The sequence below is a fragment of the Heloderma suspectum genome, chromosome 1, assembly GCF_057233095.1.
Source record: "Heloderma suspectum isolate Gila_16-S chromosome 1, 16-S_ref, whole genome shotgun sequence".
Classification (NCBI taxonomy): Eukaryota; Metazoa; Chordata; class Lepidosauria; order Squamata; family Helodermatidae; genus Heloderma; species Heloderma suspectum.
The window spans coordinates 7,877,936-7,897,863 of NC_139458.1; the positions used below are offsets into that span (position 1 = coordinate 7,877,936).

The 19,928-nt window shown below is 50.1% G+C and overlaps 1 protein-coding gene across 1 annotated transcript in view; it reads right to left on the bottom strand.

Moving 5' to 3' along the window:
* FRMD6 (FERM domain containing 6) overlaps window positions 1-19,928 on the bottom strand; it is a 65,930-nt gene that overhangs the window by 19,549 nt on the left and 26,453 nt on the right. The window contains exons 2-6 of the mRNA XM_084826385.1: window positions 9,701-9,954; window positions 7,430-7,520; window positions 5,860-5,939; window positions 3,781-3,857; window positions 2,546-2,732 (exon numbers count right to left, since the gene is read on the bottom strand). Coding sequence (XP_084682511.1) covers window positions 2,546-2,732; window positions 3,781-3,857; window positions 5,860-5,939; window positions 7,430-7,520; window positions 9,701-9,799 — 534 coding nt within the window. The 5' untranslated portion in view covers window positions 9,800-9,954. The remainder of the gene's footprint in view (window positions 1-2,545; window positions 2,733-3,780; window positions 3,858-5,859; window positions 5,940-7,429; window positions 7,521-9,700; window positions 9,955-19,928) is intronic.

The window sequence follows — 19,928 nt, forward strand, 5'->3', positions numbered from 1 at the left end:
CTAATGATACCATTTCGCTTGGAATTAGCTGAGCCAAAATTTTCTCAGAAGGGTATTTTCTTCTGCACTCGCCTGCGGGAGAATTCTGCTGCTGCTGCCAAAGTATTTAGTGAAATAGTCTCCCCCCGACCTCAGTTTCACCACAGATATTACATAACAGAATATCTATCCCGCAAGAACGAGATGGTAGCAAGGCAGATACACTTGCCTTTGTGCGCACAGGAACGTGCCCCTCCGTTAGAGGTGAGCACAAAATAGTCTTGTATGGGCCCGAGTAGCCAACATTTAGGAAAGCCTCCTTCCAGATGTGCTGGGGCACAACTCCAATCATCCCTAGCCAGCAACTAAAGGCTGCCAGCTGGGCATGCTGGTTGGGATGAAGGGAGTTGTGGCCTAACACATCTGGAGGGCACCAGCTTGGGCGGGGGCTGATTTAGAAAGCTGGCTCTGTTCCCCTTGGATTTGGCAACTCTGCTGCCAAGGGCAGCGAAGAGTTAACTGTCCTCTTCTTCTCCACCTCCTCCACCCCCACTCCTGCCCCACATTTCCGTATCACAACAACAGCGGCATGAATGTCTCCGTTATGCATTCCCCCATGACATCATCCTCTCTTTATAACCAGAATCTATTCTGGGGGTGCCCACAGCTGCTGCAGCTATGATGTGCAAGCAATTCTGACTGAAGCCCCGCCAGCCGCACACACAGACACACACGGCACAAAAACGATGCACAAACGTGACATTCCTTGGAATGCCAAGGAAGGCAACGGTCACTCCCCAGCCACCCCCAGTCCCCTACACCACCCTTTATTCCCAAGCCAGCTTTCTCAAGACAAGAGCCTCCATTTCCTGCTCTCTGTCCACTACAGGCCAGGCCATACATTTTTCTGGTGGTCAGGGAAGAGGAGTAGCCACCCCTACACTCAGTAATGAACACTCTCCCTTATGTGCTTATGGCCAGCCCATCATACAGGCAGTGCAGCCGGGGCCCTGAATGATTCGTCCTCCTAGAGGCAACCATGTAAGCTGCATTATCTTATGAACAAGGACTGGGAATTCTGAAGAAGAGCTGGAAGGGGAATATCTTGCTACTCAAGCCCCAACCGGCACCCCCGAGAACATTCCGAGCCAGGAGAGAGGGATGCCCCGCTGTCTTTCCACCTCTTGCCTGCATTGCCTGCCAGCTGCTGTCACTTCGCCCTAACTGTACAAACCATCAAGCGACTCCCGGCTAGCTTTCGATCGGCTGTTGCCCCCTATAAAACTGCAGCTCCTGCCACAAGCCCCTAACAAGGGCCAGAGTGGAGTGGCAGAGAGCCTGCATGGCATGTGGAAGGTCCCAGGGTCAAGCCATCCCCAGCCAAAAGGATTAGGAAGCAGGGGATGGGAAAGACCTCTGCCTGTCAATCTGGAGAGCCACTGCCCTTAGAGGAGACCACAAAAACACCTGGCCTGCAGTAAAGCAGCTTCCCACGTTCCTTCCTATGACAATGCCTTCCCAGGCTGGCTGTTGCCCAGAACACCAGACCCACGGTTTTCTAACTGTGCCCCAGGGAACCCTGAAGCTTCTGTAGAAGCTTATCGGGGGGTCCTCAATGAGAAGATCCGGAGTGACAAACACCCTAGAAACGTCCCATGCTGACAACCAGTGTGGTGTGGTGGTCGGACTGGGACTTGGGAGACCCCGGTTCTAGTCCCTTCTCGGCCATGAAGCTCTCTGGGTGACTTTGGGCCAGCCACTGCCTCCCAGCCTAACCTGCCTCACAGGGTTGTTGGGAGGATAAAATGGAGAGGAGGAGGATCATGTAAGCCACTTTGGGCTCCTCGTAAGAGGAAAAAAGGCAAGGTATAAATGTAATAGACAAATGAACGCACGCACGCACACAGCTTGTCCACCACCGATTTCCTGCAGGAGCGCTCAGTTCACAAAGAGGCCCAATGACAAATCTAGCCAGTGCGCGGAGTGAAATGAGTGTGTGCCAATCTTCTGCCGTGAGCCTCAGAAGGCAAGTTATTGTGAGAAGCTAGGAAGCTTGCAAGCCAGTTTTAGGCTAAGCATGCCAGCCCCAACTCTGGCTCCCTGGGTTCTTTGGCCATCCCGCCAAGAGCCTTGGGCCATCCCATCAATGAACAGCAAGCTGGGCCAGCCTCCTCCGCCTTTTCTGTCCACCACAATTCCTTGAAACAGCTAAACACATCAAATGTCGTTCGGAACAAAGCTGACGTAAAGTTAAGACGAAAACCAAAACGTACACTGCCCCCCTCCCCACAACCTCAAAAACAAACGCCGAACAGGAAGGAGACTCAAGAGCCAAATTTCTGGAAAAGCCAACTTGATTCTGGCCAAGCTGGAAATCCCCCTCACCTTCCTTTGCATTTTTTCCGGCTGACAGAAATGCGCACCCACTCCCGTGCCGACACGAGGCCTGACCTGGAACGTTTCAAAGCAAGGCGCACAGCTCTGGCAACACAGCTCATGTTCAGGCATTCAAAGTAAATGAACATGGCCTCAGAGGCAAGGAGACAGACACGGAAAGTGCCCCTACCCAGGCCGGGAAGTATGCTTCGGGCTCAAAGTATTTCCCATAGTGTTTGTTCCGTTTGAAGTTGCCCAGATCGGCCTGCAAGGCAAAGGCCGCCAACAGGAAGTAGGCCTCCTCACGCAGCACGCACTGGGAATGCAGAACTTGTTTCCTCAGGTGCCAGTAATAGTAGTAACGGGCTGTTCGGTCGCTGGAAGGAGACAAGAAGAAGGAGAAGGAGAAGAGAACAACTGTTCAGTTTAGGGCAGAGAGAGAAAGTCAGCAAGAGAAACAGGGGACGGGAATAAATGTTGCCACAGTCAGGCGGCTCTTTTGCTTGGTGACTTTTTGGTGGTAGAAGTTAACACGCCATCACCCCAACCCAGTCACAAGTTAAAACGGTAGTTACGCATGATTCTGGACCGTGGATGGATGCTGAAATGCGCATTTGAGCCCTCATCCGCCAAAAGCAATGAAGAGTAGACAGTACCTTCGCATGCCCTAACACACACAAGGAATAGGAGTTTCTTGCTTTCAGTGCATTCTTTGTTTTGATTAAATTGGTAAGGTTGACAGGTCAAAGGAACCATTTTTAATTCGGGTGTAACAACATAGCAGAGTAGCTGACAGACTGAGCTACAAACCTGGACATTCTGGGTTTGAATCTCATCTCTGCCATGAACTCATTAGGAGGCCAGAACCAAGCCACTCTCTCCCTCGCTTTCAGCACCCCCCGCACAATATGATGATGATATTGGCCTGCCTTACAGGGTTGTTATAAGAATTACCATAATATATATGAAGCATTTTGAACATCTGAAAGTACTATATAAATGCAAAATTATAATTAATTATTTGTACATAGATGGCACTAAATAATGATGATGATGATGAAATTGGACTTTTTATTGGACTTTTGCTTTATTACTGTATGGGATTTTATTATGTATGCCGCCATGAGAAGGCTTTTGGCCTTAAAAGCCACCTAGAAATATTTTAAATCAAAATAATGAAAACATTAGAGACAATCTTTCTAACACTGAGTGTTGGCAAATGGCAGGTTATTTCAAGGAGTCAGCTATGCCCAAGTTTTGATGGCATGCCAGTGGATTTAACTGGAATCACATTAACGGATTAATTAGCGAGCACACAGATCAATCAGCTACACGTTCTTTGGTTTGGTCTTGCTACTGGGGCTTTTGGCAACTGTGCTCTGATGCCTTCCTGGCCGCAGACAGTCTGTCTTCTTTCGCCCTTACCTGATCAGGCGGCCGTTTTCCACATAATACTGCACTCCGAAGTGAATGATCATTGGAGGACCAAACTGGTCAATGCCCTGCAACCAAAGGCAAATATAAAGGTTCAGCCTTCCGGTTGAGCAAGGGAGCTGCGGGGAAGGGGGCATAAGAACATGAGAAGAGCCGTGCTGGATCCAGCCGAGGGTCCATCTCATCCAGCATTCTGCTCCCACAGTGGCCAACCAGCTGCCCCCACGGGAAGCCCACAAGCAGCACATCAGGCCAACAGCGCCCTCCTGCTGATGTTCATTAGCAGCTGGCATGCTGCCTCTGATCCTGGAGGCAATATAAAGCCATCCGGACTAGCAGCCCTCCTCCAGAAGAAGATGCCTGCCAAGATCCTTGCTCGTCTGAAAACCAAGATTTTCATTCTGCTGGAAGCCTCTGTGAGAGAAACGCTACAAGGCGGGGATGCAGTTGGCCAAGGAGCAACCACCCTCCTTGGCCAAGCGATAACTGGGGTGGGAAAGACCTCAGGGGAGGTGAGCAGCCCACCATTGTCAGAATGGACTGGCAGCAGCGGCTCTCCAGGGTTTCAGGCAGGAATCTTTGCCAGCCTTAGCTGGAGATGCCAGGGACTGAACCTGGGACCTTCTGCTCTTCCACTGGGCTACGGCTTCCGCCTATCGCACTGGGATGGCAACTCGAGCTTAAGATTCACTTCAGGCTCAGTCTTGACCGGTGCCCTTTTTGTTTTGTATCAGAAAAACAAGCTGGACCTGCTGCCCTTTTGACACGAAACCCATCTATCTGGAGGCAGCAGGAGCGGTTGAGCTGATGGAGGGAGGGTGGTGGGCAGGCGGGCGGGAAGGCCCAACTCCCAGCGGTCCTCAAAGGTAATTTTCCGAGCCATCACCCCCACACGCCGGCAATTTATCTTGGAGCAGGCTGGGAGTTTCAGCGCCAAGGTAGCCTCGTCGACGGAGGCTAAACGATGGCGAATATTTCCAAAGCGTCCGGCATTAAATCACGAAGGAGTTCTAAGCTTCCGATCTCCTCTTCTTAGAGAGGGGAAGAAGACAGCGCCTGTTATTTATTATGTTTTAAAGAGGTGCAACCGACCACAGGTCGTTTTGCTTCTGATTACGCCTCCTTTGCTCTGAAAAAAGCCACCGTCATTTATGGAAGCCTGAGAGCCTCGCAAAGCTGCCTGAGAGGAAGTTTTTCCAGCTTAGCCCTGGTGACCAGAAGTGAAACCTAAAGCTTCAGAAGGCCGCTTCCTGCAACAGCAACGCCTTTGGACAGCGTGGCAATGCTGCTTCTGATCTGGGGTTGGGGGGCCTGGGCAAGATGCTCACATGGGCACCCTCCCGTGAGAGTGCGCTCCTCCTTCTCCCTGTCGCCAGCTGCTGCCCATCCTCTTGCCGCCCTCTCTTGGCCTGATCCACACATGGCCCAGAGAGAGAGGAGGGGGTGCGCAGAGCTTACTGCTCCTCCTCTCACTGCTCAGAGAGGGCAGATCAGGGGTGCAGAACTCCTTCCAGCATGAGGGACAAATTGCATTTTGGAGAAGCTTCTGGAGACCACATTCCAGTGGTGGTGGTGGGGCCAAGGGCAAAAGGTGGAGGGACTAAAAATGCCAGCATATTGTAGCTTAAAGCTCTTACTCTTAAGCCTCAGGAGAAGCATTTCAACCTTTTGGAATAGGCGAAAAAAACTGCACAAAAGCCGGGAAACCACCAAATGATTGGTGGTCAGGGGAAAGAGGGTGGAGCCAAGGGAAGGGGGCACGGCCAAATGGGGAACCTGAGGGCTAGACTGGAATCCCAGGAGGGCCATATTTGGCCCCTGGCCCTGACATCCTGCAGCCTGGCCCCCACAGCAGCCATTATGTGACTAGCCACATCCTCCATGGGAGCCATTTTGTGGACCTGCCCCCAGCAGTTTATCAATTCCTAAATGTGCCCATAGGTCCAAAAAGATTGGGGACCCCAGGCGACAGTAACTTCAAATAAAAGAACGCACATGGAGTATGATGACAGCTGCCCTCTGGGCCAGCCCTCCTGGCTCCTAGAGGTGAAACTAGAGGGGTGCTCCTACCTTGCTTGCTTCCTTCTTCCATTCTTTTGGACAGTACTTGTACAGCTTCTGGGATAATTCCATGTACACGTGCTCATTGTCTGCCATGGAAAGGAACCAGAAGACTGGATTAGAGGGCAGGCTAGGCAAAACATTTCCTGACATTTCTTTTTAGAAAGCTCAGGACAGCTACAGTCTAAAAGCTGCATTTGTGAACCAGCTTAACAGATTCTGCTGGAAAAAAGAGAGAATTCCCTCGTAAGTTCTTCTTCAGGGTATTTACATTATTATGTTTTTAGAACTTACTTTACAATTTAGGGCGGAATCCTATGCGAGTTTAGACAGGAAAAAGTCCCACAATTCCCAGCATTCTGGCTGGGGAATGCTGGGAGTTCTGGGGTTTTCCCCAGTCTAAACGTGCATAGGATTGTGCCCTTGCTCATTTAGCACAGGCTGCCAATGTATAAAAAAATCCATGTGCTGGTTGCAAAAATTGCGGGGTGACATTTTCTTGATGTGAACAACATAAGAAACAAGGTGGAATGCCTTTGTTAATTTAAGGCAGGGCTGGGAAACCTCTTCTAGCCCAAGGGTGGAGTTCAATTTCACAGAAGCTCTCAAAGGCCCCATTCCAGTGGTGGGCAGGGCCAAAGGCAAAGAGAGTGGGGCCAAAGGCAAAAGGGGCGGGGATAAACCACAAAAAATGCAAAACATACCAGCACATTGTAGCTTAAAGCCAGTAGAGGCTCCACACCTTGGAGAGCTCCTTTAGAGTTCTGACTGGTTCTGACTGAAACCCAGAGCGGATTCACCGCCCCACTGAGAGCGGAGCTACCAGCCCCTGCTGCGTCAAATTCTTACTGCCAATAACAAAGCCTTAGGAGAGGCATTTGACCACTTAGGATGGGTGAAAAACTGCACAAAGGCCAGGAAAACACCAATGATCTGTGGTCGGGGGAAAGAAGGAGAGGGTGGAGCCAGAGGAAGGGGGTGCGGTCGTCTGGGGAATATCAGAAGGCTGGACGGGGACCCCAGGAGGGCCAGATCTGGCCTACAGGGCCACGGTTTCTCACCGTTGATTTAAGGTGCCGTGAACCATTCCATTCTTTTTCGGTAGAGTCCTGACATCAGTGTCTCCCTACGCTCTTGATTTGGTGCTTGTGTACTAAAAGCCCAGGCCAGGGTAAGGTTTCCCACCCCCTGTCTGTGGGCATGTAGGGCTCTCCCCTTTTGCCTCCCAATTTCCCCCTCCCTCCCCTTTTAAGAGCCAAGCATGGCTCAATGTTTCTCCTGCGCTGACATTAATGCCAACCATGGTTAACGGCACCCCAGCTTCCAACGATGGCTGCAAACCATGGCTTAGGCCAACCATGGTTAGCACAGACTCTGACGCAGCCCTATTGGTGCATCATATCCAAGCCCACGACTGTCAGACCCTCCACCACACTGGCTCTGAGTGCAGGATCTTAGGGCAGAAATGCAACGCCAAGCTATCGCTGGCCTCGGTCAAGGTCATGCAGTAAAACCGAGGTGCAAATGCAGTGGGAGGTTGGGAGACAGCACAAAGCTGAGTGGCTCCACTTGGACTTACTCTGTATGACGCTGAGTCCGAAGAGGTGACAGTCCTTCAGCCGTAGCAGGTCACACACCTGGACAAGTAACTCATGACATAATATTTTAACCTACAGAGGGGGATGGAAGAGGAAAGCAGAATATTCTGCGATTATTTTAGGAGCAATTTCTGTGTGCAACATGCTACACGGGCATGTATGATGGTCTCAGCCAAACAAGATCAACAGCATACAGCACCATCAGGCCCACTTGCCCAAATAAACTTACAATCTATAGCCTACGTGAATCATAATGTTTAAGCAGATACAGATTTTAGGTTATTTTGCATAATTTCTGCTCCCCTCGAAGAGGGGCATGGGGCACTGGAGCCCCAACCCCAACCATCCTGCTAAGCAACCCCCCACCCCCACCTCTTTTATCTACGCTTCTGCAATGGCATCAAGCATTGCCCAGACTCTCTCAAGCCCACCTTTGCCTCCCCAAGGACTACGAACATCGTGTTTAAAAAAAGAAAAAAAGAACAGAGAAGCCCAGAATTCTAGAGACTACCCGAGTCTACCATACCCAAGACTAAATTCTCAACATGCACATCACACAATTATGATACCATGGAACGCACAGAGCCCCTGCTGAAGGTCAGCTTTTGTGCAGCTGCGGTGATGCTTAAAATGACCTAACTACGTGCGTGTTGGGGGCGGGGAAGGGGTTTCAAACCCCCTGACTGTGGACTTGCACGGCACTCACTGGTCACAAAAAAGCAGCTCTCGGGCAGCTCGGATAATGTGCAAATACCTGATTTTGCTCCAAAAAGGAAAGGAGGGAAACATACGACCCCAAGTAGCACTTCCAGTATCAACCATGGTTAAGGGAAATGTTACAGCTGCAGCCAACCATAGCATTGTTCCCCACCCAAAGTCAAAAAAGACTCCAGGCCAGAATACCTAGAACCTCAAATGTTCATTTCTGGCCAGTAACCGGAAGGCAAACTGAAAGATCCATCGTGCCATAGAGGTCTCCAGATCTTTTAATATTTTATAATTTTAAAGGCTCGTTTTAGGAGTTTGAACCATGCAAGATTAAAGCAATTCTAAAGGGGGGGAGGGGGGAGAGAGGGGGAGAGGGGAGAGAGGGGGGAGAGAGAGAAGGTATTTGCTCACTGCTGTGAGGCCTCGTCATCTACCACTTTTCTGGCAATTATGATAACAGCATGAAAATAAAATACGTAAATCCACTGCGACATATTGTGATTTCCAGCATGGCTATCTTGATACTGCAAGAGTCCCCCATCTTGTCACGAAGGCACCAAGCCAGATTGAACAGAAGGAGAAAAGAAACAGCAGCATAAGCAACTCATATACATGCACATGGAGTGTCAGAGGGGCGGAAATGTCCCAGTCAAGATAGCAAAACTAAAGCAAAGCTTTAAACTGGCCTTTCCCAACCTGGTGCCCTTCAGATGTGTTGGGACTACAACCTCCATCACCCTCAGCCAACAGGGGGAGAAGATGAGCTGTTTATAACCCAAAATTGTATCACCAGGCTTGGTTGCTTTTCTGTCCCCTAAGACAAAATATACATTTCTCAAGAGTGGTCAAATGGCTAGGAAGGAAAGGATTAAATAGCCCCTTCCCTCCACCTCTCCATGCAGCAGCTATATTTGGAGGGCCCATAGCTCAGAGTTGTTGAGCTCCTGATCGAATGCAGAAGGTTCCAGTTTGATCCCTGGCATCTCCAGGTAGGGCCAGGGAAGAATCCTGCCTGAAACCCTGGAGAGCTGCTGCTGCCAGTAAGTGTCAACAGTACTGGGCTAGATGGATCAAGGATCTGAGTCAGTATAACATGGCTTCCAATGTTCCTGTGATAAAACAAAGCCATCACAAAAAAGAAACAAGGAACTCCATGTAAAGTGCAGTGCTGCCCTGTGTTTTCCTAGAATTCCACATTTACGCACACAATTAAATCTGTGTGTGTGTGTGTGTGTGTGTGTGTGTGTAGCACATTTCTAGTCTTTAAAGCAAGTTTCTAGACCTTAAAGCAGTAGATAGTAAGCCTGAAAGCATCTGGACAACTCAGGCATATCAGCCAAGTTGCAAGAGAAGGATATCCCCATAATACCCTGGGTTTCTAGACAAGTGGTGAAAGATCAAGGCAATGCAAAGTCCATTTATCAAGGTTTTGGAAAAGAAACCAGAGGGCAGGACACAAAACGCCCCTGTTTGTGACAAGCCCAGCATGTGTGTGTGTGGGGGGGGGGGAGGGAGTGTCACACGATTTTTGCCAGGTCACTCACATTTATGATGATGTTGAGGGAATCGTCATTGGGGAGGAAAATACAGACGCTGCGTCGGTCCTGCATGACTCTGTTATTGTGGAAGTTCAGTTTGTTCATTGTGTTCCGGGCCCTCCTCGTGGACTTGTTAGCGAGCCACTCCGAGACTGTGTGGGAACCTCGGGGTCAGAGCTCTCAGCGGCCAGCTGCTCCTCTTCATCACCCACGGTGCAGCAGGCAGGACATCCGGGCATCTCTCCCCACAGGGACCATCGCTGGAAAGAATGAGAAGCATGGAGAACATTAGATGCTCTTAGGCGGCCTGTGGCAAACCGGTTTTGTGGGATCGGTTCCAGCTTCTTCCTCCTGATGAAGTGGACAAGGTGCTTTCATCGGTACGGCCAACCACCTGCTTACTTGATCCTTGCCCATCTTGGCTCATTATGAGCTGCAGAGAGAGACTGGGTGAGGGGATCAAGGCGGTGGTGAACGCCTCCCTTGAGGAGGGAGTGATGCCATCAGCCCTCAAGGAGGCAGTGATAAGAACGCTCTTAAAGAAGCCCTCCTTGGATCCTCAAGTTTTGAACAACTTTCGCCCAGTCTCAAATCTGCCATTTTGGGGCAAGGTGATTGAGCGGGTGGTGGCGGTGCAGTTGAAGGTACACTTGGAAGAAACTGATTATCTAGACCCATTTCAGTCGGGCTTCAGGCCTGGGCATGGGACAGAAACGGCCTTGGTCGCCTTGGTAGATGATATGAGGAGGGCTCTGGATAGGGGTGAATGCTCCTTCCTTGTTCTCCTCGACCTCTCAGCGGCTTTCGATACCGTTGACCACGGTATCCTCCTGGACCGCCTGGAGGGGTTGGGCATTGGGGACACCGTATTGCGGTGGTTCCGGTCCTTCCTCTCCGGCAGGTACCAGAGGGTAGCACTGGGAGAGGAGGTTTCGGACCCGTGGCCACTTACTTGTGGGGTGCCACAGGGTTCCATCCTCTCCCCGATGCTATTTAACATCTCTGTGAAGCCGCTGGGGGCTATCATCAGGAGGTTTGGGGTGCAGTGTCATCAATATGTGGATGACACGCAGCTCTACCTCTCGTTTAAATCTTCACCAAGGTTGGCCGTAGAATCCCTGTCCAAATGTCTGGAGACGGTGAGTGGCTGGATGGGGAGGAATAGGCTGAAGCTGAACCCTGACAAGACCGAGGTACTTTTGGTGGGAGACAAGAGGAGGCTGGGGGATGTTGACCTGGTGTTGAATGGGGTACGGCTACCCTTGAAAGACCAGGTCCGCAGCCTGGGGGTCATTTTGGACTCCCAGCTGTCCATGGAGGCTCAGGTGTCAGCTGTGAGCCGGACAGCGCTGTATCAACTCCATCTGATACGACGGCTGCGCCCCTTCCTTCCCGACCATCTGCTCCCATCGGTAGTACATGCCCTGGTCTCCTCTCGTTTAGACTACTGTAATGCGCTCTACGTGGGGTTACCCTTGAAGACGGTTCGGAAACTGCAGCTGGTACAGAACGCGGCAGCTCGCCTGATTAAAGGCAGCCGCCGGCGAGATCACATCACTCCAGTGCTGAAGGAGTTGCACTGGTTACCAGTTGTTTTCCGGGCCAAATTCAAGGTGTTGGTTTTGACCTTTAAAACCCTATATGGTTCCGTCCCAGCCTATCTTAAGGAGCGCCTCCAGCAGCACCAGACAGGCCGCTTAACAAGATCAGCCTCGGATGGCCTTCTCTCTGTCCCATCAGCCAGGACAGCTAGACTGGTGGGGACGAGGGAGAGGGCCTTTTCTGTGGTGGCCCCCACTCTGTGGAACTCCCTCCCTAGGGAACTCCGCCATGCCCCCTCTTTAACGAGCTTCCGTCGTGCATTAAAAACGTGGCTGTTCAGGCAGGCATTTGGGGTGGGTTAGGGTATTTTAGAAAATGTTTTTATTGTAGAATTTTATTGTTTTAAACTGTTTTTATTGTATGTTGTACATCGCCCAGAGTGGCTGGGTGACCAGCCAGATGGGCGATTAATAAATTTAATAATAAAATAAAAATAAATAAATGCTAAGGACCACGGGGCGGTGAGAGAAGAACTAGGCCACACCCTGCCAAAACTGATGAAAATGATGATGAAGAATAAGTTGTATCTCCCATCTTTCTGTATGTGCTTTTTAAAAAGCACTCAAGGTGGCTCACAGCAGTCCTTTCCTCCAGAGATGGTGGCAAGAGCAGAAAACGTCCTCCACTCGAGCATCCCTACCAGGATGGGAAACCTTTGGTGTCAGTGGATGGACGCAGCCTGGGCTGCACATTTTTGAATAGTCACACCAGTCCGGCAGCGAGAACGAATCATGCCAATGTGCATTCCCTGGCTTTCAAATACACACACACACACGCACTGGGGTCACCATCCAAAGAAGCTGAATGGTGGGAGATCCAGGACAGGCAAAAGGAAGGATGTCTTCACACAGCACATAGTTGAGTTTATGGAATTCACTTCCATGAACAGTAGGGATGGCCACCAACTTGGGCAGCTTTAAAAGACAAGTTCATGGAGGATACATGACTGAATGGAACCTTCAGAACATTGGGCTTTGTACCCAAAGGGTGACACCAGATTGCATCCTGTGAACACCAACAGGGTGTTGTTGGTGGAACAGGAGGCATCACTGAACCTCAAAAAATCTCCAAAAGCAACACATCCCCATGAGTTTCCAATGGAAGCAGAAGTTGTGATTGAAATGTTTACTAAACAAAAGCCTTTCCTGAGGGGAAACCCCCCCCCCCAATTTATCTAAATGTACCTAATACTAATCCTAAAGGAAATCAACCCTGACTGCTCATTGGAAGGACAGATACTGAAGCTGAAGCTCAAATATTTTGGCCACCTAATGCAAAGAGAAAACTCTCTGGAAAAGACCCTGATGCTGGGGAAGACTGAAGGCAAAAGGAGAAGGGGACGGCAGAGGATGAGATGGCTAGATAGCATCACCGATGCAATGAATATGAACTTGAGCACACACCGGGAGACAGCGGAGGACAGGGAGGCCTGGCGTGCTGTGGTCCATGGGGTCACGAAGAGTCGGACACGACTGAACAACAACAACAACAACATATGGCTGTGAGAGCTGGACTATAAGGAAGGCTGAGCGCCGAAGAATTGATGCCTTCGAACTGTGGTGCTGTAGAAAACACTTACGAGTCCCCTGGACTGCAAGGAGGTCCAATCAGTCAATCCTAAAGGAAATCAACTCTGAGTGCTCATTGGAAGGACAGATACTGAAGCTGAAGCTCAAATATTTTGGCCACCTAATGCAAAGAGAAAACTCCCTGGAAAAGTCACTGATGCTGGGAAAGATTGAAGGCAAAAGGAGAAGGGAACGGCAGAGGATGAGATGGCTAGACAGCCTCACCGATGCAATGAATATGGACTTAAGCACGCTCCGGGAGAGAGCGCAGGACATGAAGGCGTGGCATGCTATGGTCCATGGGGTCACGAAGAGTCGGACATGACTGAACGACTGAACAACAACAACCACCTAATACTAATACTCAGGCCAAGGTTTCTAAGGAAAGAGTGGGGGAGTAATGGAGGGAAGATACTGCCAAAGAGTCTTGGGGCTCAGTTAAAGACATCTGCGGCATCAGTTTTCGTGGGCAAAGGCGCATTTTGTTAGATGCAATGTCAGGGCTCCAGCCTATGAGAGCCGATGTCACGGTCTGCGTGTCTTTACCGGTGCCATGAGCCTCTTACTTCTGCTACAACAGGCGTAGCGCGGCCCTCTGGAATTCATCACAACCAGTCGCATCTTTTTTCAAATCCCCCCACCCTCGAACGTTGCCACAAATGTGAATAAAGGCACCTTTATATTAAGCAGGCATTTCCCTACTGGCTTACCATTCTGTCAAGTTATTACCTCCTCGTCCTTTACAGAGAAACCGGCATCTTTTGCTTTGCTTTCCTGGAAGCCTGCAGGACGCCTTACACGTGTGTTAAGTGGCTGCTGGAGCAACCCCCCTCCCCATCTCTGAGCAGTGAAGCAGGTCTGCAAAGCTGCCCCGGGCCCAGCCAGCCCAGAAGGGAGCCTGTTCAGAGGGGGAGACACCCACCCGCTAGCAGCACTTTCAGGACAGGGTGAGCAGACTGACCAGGACCGGTGCCGGGTCTGGCACACATCTCGACAGTACTGAAAGGTCTTCCAGTCTGGTTCTAGGCAGATATGATGGTCTTCACCTATACGTGGATCATGACCATCTGCTCCCCTATGAATCTGCCGGTTCTTTAAACTGAGCAGGTTTACGGGTTACATTCAAACAGATTCAAAGCTTTCCCTGGAAATTAGTTTTACTAGAATACTTGTAAATATTTTAAGATGTGGCAACTCCATAGCAGCAGTCAGTTCCCTTACATTATTTAAATTTAAAGAAAAAAGATGTAAGCAGTGAAAACTGTTTACATACTAATTTTAGCACACCTGAACGGTGCGCATAAATATCTTAGAGGGCAATCCGATGGTCCCTGGGAGAGCATCCCAGGAACACATGGCTGTGCAGAGTCTCTCCCACCCCCGAGGCCGTAGACACCGCTATGATCTCGGGAAGGGGCTCGAGTTCAATCTCTCCTTGCAGCTGCCACAGAACTGTGCCACCTGCTTCCCGAGGTTGCCAATGCAGCTTCGGGGCTCCTTCACACGGACCTTTTATCCTGCGACCGAGATGGCTCCTTCACGGAAGTTTGCGGGCTCTTTACATGATGCCGTGACCCTGCCGTGACCCTCAGGGGTGGCTCCTGCACTCCGTGACCCTGCGGTGACCCTCCAGGGCGTCTCCTGCACTCTGTGACCCTGCCGTGACCCTCCAGGGCGTCTCCCGCACTCAGTGCCCTTTGTCCAGTTTTTAAATGGATCGCAGATAATGAGCTACCAAATTACCCCATTCTGTTCCGCTTCAGTTTCCTCGTGAAAAGAGTTAGAGCGACAAGACAAGGAGCGAGATCAATGGAAGCCTCAGATATGGGGAGAAGGAGGGGGAAGGGGAGGGGGGAAAGGGAGCGCACGTAAAGGGAGTCAGTTGTGATCCTGCATTTAAACCGGAAGCAGAAAGCCCGTTTCAAATGCAGGACTTTAGGCTGGTGCAGAGAAGGCCCTGGAGAGAGACAAAAGGGGGCGGGATATGGGAATGCCTATGGCTTCTCCAGCCCAGGCCAGCTCCAGCCTCCAACAGTCTCGGGATGGCGCCTCAGGCCCGTTTTGAGGAAAATTTCATAAACGGAGAGTGGAGAGGCGAAAATCGGATTGGCATTGGATATCCAGAAGCCTATAAGAGCAGAGGCTTCCGTCTAAGGGGAGCAGAATCCATAGGCAGGGAGATCTGAGGGACAGGCATCTGAAAAAAGTTAATTACAACTTTTATTTTACATTTGACTAGTATCAAATCCATTCCAGCTACACATTTCGACTTGTAGCGTGTCCATTCACTATATTACTAATTTATTTCATGAAACAACACATTTCTAAAAAAAGTGGAACATTTTCCATGGAGTGGGGGAAATACAGTAGTAGAACATTTTCCACCCCTCATCACTGAGCAGGCCCATATATGAGTGGAACAGAAGTCTAGTATTTAAAAACAAACCAGTAAATAAACCAATCTATGCGTGTTTATTTGCTTGGTACAATTCATGCTGCTAGTTATAATAAGATCCTAGATCAGAATACACTGGGGATCCTTCTAAACAACATGCTTCCCAGCAGCCAAACGATTCCAGGAAGCTCACAAACTGGACAAAATAAATGGATAAATAAATGAGTTTAAAGTGATACCAAAAGTAATACTCAAAATACAACAATGCACAGCCACGTTTAATAATGCCATGATCATCATTCTCTATACTGCAGATGGGGAGACTGAGGCCAAGGGCTAGCGAGTGAATTTATGGCAGAGGCCAGAGTTGATCCAGCCTCTTAGACACTATGCTACATCAGAAAAAATAAACCTTGCCTGCTGAATCTGATAACCATGTGAAACACGCACTGGCTGTTTCTATAGTTATTTGCATAAATCGGAATGTGAAATTTCCAAGCGAACACAGAGACAACAGTCCCTTATCATTTGTCCCCAGCAACTGGTATTCAGAGGTACACTGCGTCTACACATGGAGGTTCTATTCAACTATTATGGCTGATCTATCAGTGGCGATTTCCATGCTTTCATACCCTGTTCTGAGCACAACTTCCACCAGGGCCTTTTTTGCTATGCTGCCTTCCGTTGGGAATCTTTCTTCCAGCATACTTGCAAGGCAAGGTAAGGTCCTTGGAAGTTTTCAGAGAACATTCATTTATTTAGGGTGCAATCCTAGGCATGTTTAGACAGAAAAAAGGCCTAGAATTCCCAGCATTCTCCAGCCAGCCCTGCTTCCTTATTCCCCACGCTGGCTGGGGAATGCTGGGAGTTGTAGGACTTTTTTTGGTCTAAACATGCATAGGATTGTACCCTTACTGAATTTCTATACTGCCCAACAGCCAAAGCTCTCTGGGGGGTTCAAAATATGATAAAATATAATATAAAAACCTTAACATACAGAATTTTAAACAGTATGAAACAGTTCAAAACAATTAAACAATAACACTACCAGGATCTGATAAAAAACAACAACCCTAACATTAGAAAATCCTTATCATAGGCCATCAAATGCCCGGGAATAGAGGAAAGTCATAATCAGGAGCAGAAAAGATGTTGGTGCCAGGCTGGCCTCACTGGGGGAAGCATTCCACAGTCAGAATGGGCAAACCCCCTCTCTGTTCTGCCAGGCCTTTGGAAATCAAGGTTTTTGCGTCTGGGGTCTGTGGGGAATAGCCAGCTGGCCAACGCTGCACATGGCTGAAGTGTATTACTGCTGTGCTTACACCTAAGATGAATGCCAGGGCGCTATTGAGGATTCATATTAACAGCACCATGGGTGCATTCAACGGTTTTGCCAATCCCCTTCAGGCCTTACAGAAAGCCAAAAAAGGCAGAATAAGATGGGGGTGGGGGGTAGGGAGAGAATCTCTGCTGTCATAAAAGCTAGAAACCTGAGTGCATTTGAAGCAATGAAATTGGAGATTGTCAGGACACTGGCTCCTGTTGCTCAGGACCAAATTATGGATATGCGAAGAACTGCAGAAAACAGACTAAGCCCTTCCCAAGGTTTCCAAACAGTCTTGAAATCTGGGTCCGCGGCTCTGTCTCAGTCCTTCTTTTAAAAAAACGAATCACTGATCATTCACATTTGAGAATCCCGGCCTGCTTCATGCTGCGGTCTCCCCCGTTTTACACTTCCTGCTGCATGGTGTCCCTGATAAAAGTATTACAGCTGTCCAGAGACAGACAGAGAGAAATTAAAGGGGGGGGGGAGATCCTGCTCCATGGGCAAGAACAGCCTCCACAAGAAATGCCTTCGCGACATGCGTTCCGCACACTCCACTGACGGCGGCAAAGCAACGTTTGATCAATTCCACACGAAGGCGATACCGAGGGAACAGAAGGCGATTCATCTCTCACCAGCGGCCCTGGAGGCAGAGAGGATCTTTCTGGTCCGCAGTGCAGCTCGCAGTTCAACACTCATGTGATGCGGCTCTCAAAAGCCATTCTGTTTTGTCACGTCTGCAAAGCATTTACTGTGTGTGTGTGTCTATGTGCGCATGTGCAAGAGACAGACAGGCGCTTTTATGTTATGTTGGAGCACTGGGGTTGAACCTCAGGTCTCGGAGCCAAATTCAGCCCGCCTGGGGTTCTCCAGGTCGCCAAATGGTGGCTCCCGCTTCCTCCCACCAGTCTTGGTGATTTGCCAACTTTTTCTCAATGTCTTCCCCATTTTAGAATGATAACAGCGTCAGCCACCCGAGAGAGCCAGCATCTCCAAGCTGGGCCTCTTTGTCTGGCCGCCACAAGTTGTACAATCGGGGCAGTCTGAAAAGCACTGCCCCAGTGATGCAAACCGCGCTACCTGATCCTTTGAACTGGAGTTGCCAGGGATTGAACCTGGGACCCCCCTGCAGGCAAGCCATGTACTCTGCTGCTTTGCTACGGTCCCTCCCCGCTCTGACACACAGCAGTGCCTCCCCCTGCTCTCCATTGGTGCTCACCAGGTGCTGGCGCTCGCCCGAAACGGGGCAAAATGATCTATCCCTTCATGCATGCAACTTACAGACCCTCCACATTCTGCAACAATGGGCACCACTGTGCATCCATGTGGGAGAGATGTGCAAAGCCTATGGCTGCCTGGGGCCAGCCCAGGCCCCACTGAAAAAAGGAAAGGAGCTGCAATACGGAACAGCAGAAGGGACCCCGACTCAGTAACAGAGCACCTGCTTTGCATGCCTGAGATCCCAGCTCTGAGCCCTGGCGTCACTAGTTCAAAGGATCAGGTAGGAGGCGATGGGAAAACTCTCCCCTGCCTGGGTCCCTGGAGAGCTGCTCCCAGGGGACAATGGTAGGCTAGGGAGACCAACTGCCAGACCTGGTACGAGGCCATTTCTTGTGGTCCCAAGGGAGCGGAGCAAAGCAGCAATGGTCCTTTGAACGCGTGCATGTGTTTTAAAGAAGGATGGGAGAAACGTGTCACAGGGGAGGGGGGGCAAAAGCGCCATCACCGCTGCCTGCCAAATACCTGCAGTTGTAGCACCTCGGGCTGCGTCCCCGTCGTGTCTGATCAGTTTAAGCCAACCTTCAATTTGGGCAAGTTAAAAACAGAGACAGCTGCAGAAAAGGCAGGCAGGAGACAGAAGGTGTCTCAGGCAGTGGAGGAGGCACCACCTCTGCTTAAGAAGGGGCAGCAACTTGACACGAGAATCCAGAGCTGAACCCGAGGTGCTGGGAGTCTGGGAGAACCCACGCCTGGAATCGCCATCCATTTAGGACCATTTTGCATGCTGCGGGTCTGGGAACTCTGAGTGGAGTTCTGCTGTGTGTGTGTAAGAAATGTACAAGGCGGTTGCATGTTCACTTCACCGTGCGAAATCCAATCGTGTGAGATGCTGGCTCCTTCCTTGCCCTTTACTGCATCCCCCCCACTCTCAGAACGTCAACTGTAAGCGCCTGTGGGCAGGGACCAGCTCTTCCCAGCAGGTAACACACAGCGGGATAAGCGCTTCCCCCTACTAAGCACTGAGAAAGGGAGACTTTTTCAGTGCTAAGCAGGGGAAGGGACATATCGGGTGCTGGTCAAAGATAAGAGCTTTTCCCTCCACGGCACCGAGGGGAGAAAAAGCTGTTTGGCTGGAGGACGAATGCCCGTTGGGCCTGCAGGCCAAAGGTTCCCCATTCCTGAACTATGGAGCCCCAGACGGTTATCAGATGTGAATCACATGGAGAATCGACACATAGAATCGGGGGGGAGCACTGTGGTGGCAGACCCCACCTCAATCTGCACATGCTGATTTCCACATATGAAACGATGTGTGTTAATGCTTGGTTCATATACGTCGTTTGGGACACAAAGATGTGTTGATTGTCCACACAATTCACGTCTGAAAGGGGGCTCCTGTGTCATGTAATCAAGCATAGATAAATCAAGGGTTGCCATTGCTTGTACAAACTGGGGCAGCCTTACGTAACATGGCTCACTCAGTTGAGCTAAATATTTCATCAAAATTATGCCTGCAGCCAGTTAGTGTGGCCCTATTTGGGGGCAGGGGTGCTGGGTGTTGTTTTGTTTTGCTCCTGCTCTCTATTTGTTGCATGCTATAGGCCAGCCTTCACCAACCAGGTGCCCCCCAGATGTGTTGGGACCGCAACTCCCAGCATGCCAGTCTGACACATCTGGAGGGCACCTAGTTGGTGAAGGCTGGTCTATAGATGTGATAAGATGGGATGAGATGGAGTGTTACCAATAGGAGGATTGCTGTGGGGGTAGACAGAGACCTATAGGGCTAGCTCTGTGGCCTCGAACTCTGGCAATCCATCACCCAGTGGAACCTTGCTTATTTTTCAAAACCAGCATAGCACTGTGGCTAAGTGAGCAAATGGCAAACTCAGACATTTCTGGTTCAGATCTTGTCTCAGACACAAATTCCATCCATCTTCAGGTCATTAGGAAAACAGGACATTTATTTATCTATCTATTGGATTTCTAGCCTGTCCTTCTTCCAAAGAGCTCAGGTGGGCACACAGGCCATGTCCCCATATCCCCTGCACAGCCATCCCCACAACGGCGTGAGTATGATGGGCCCTAGGTCACCCAGTGAGCTTCACAGGTTGCATAAGGATTCAA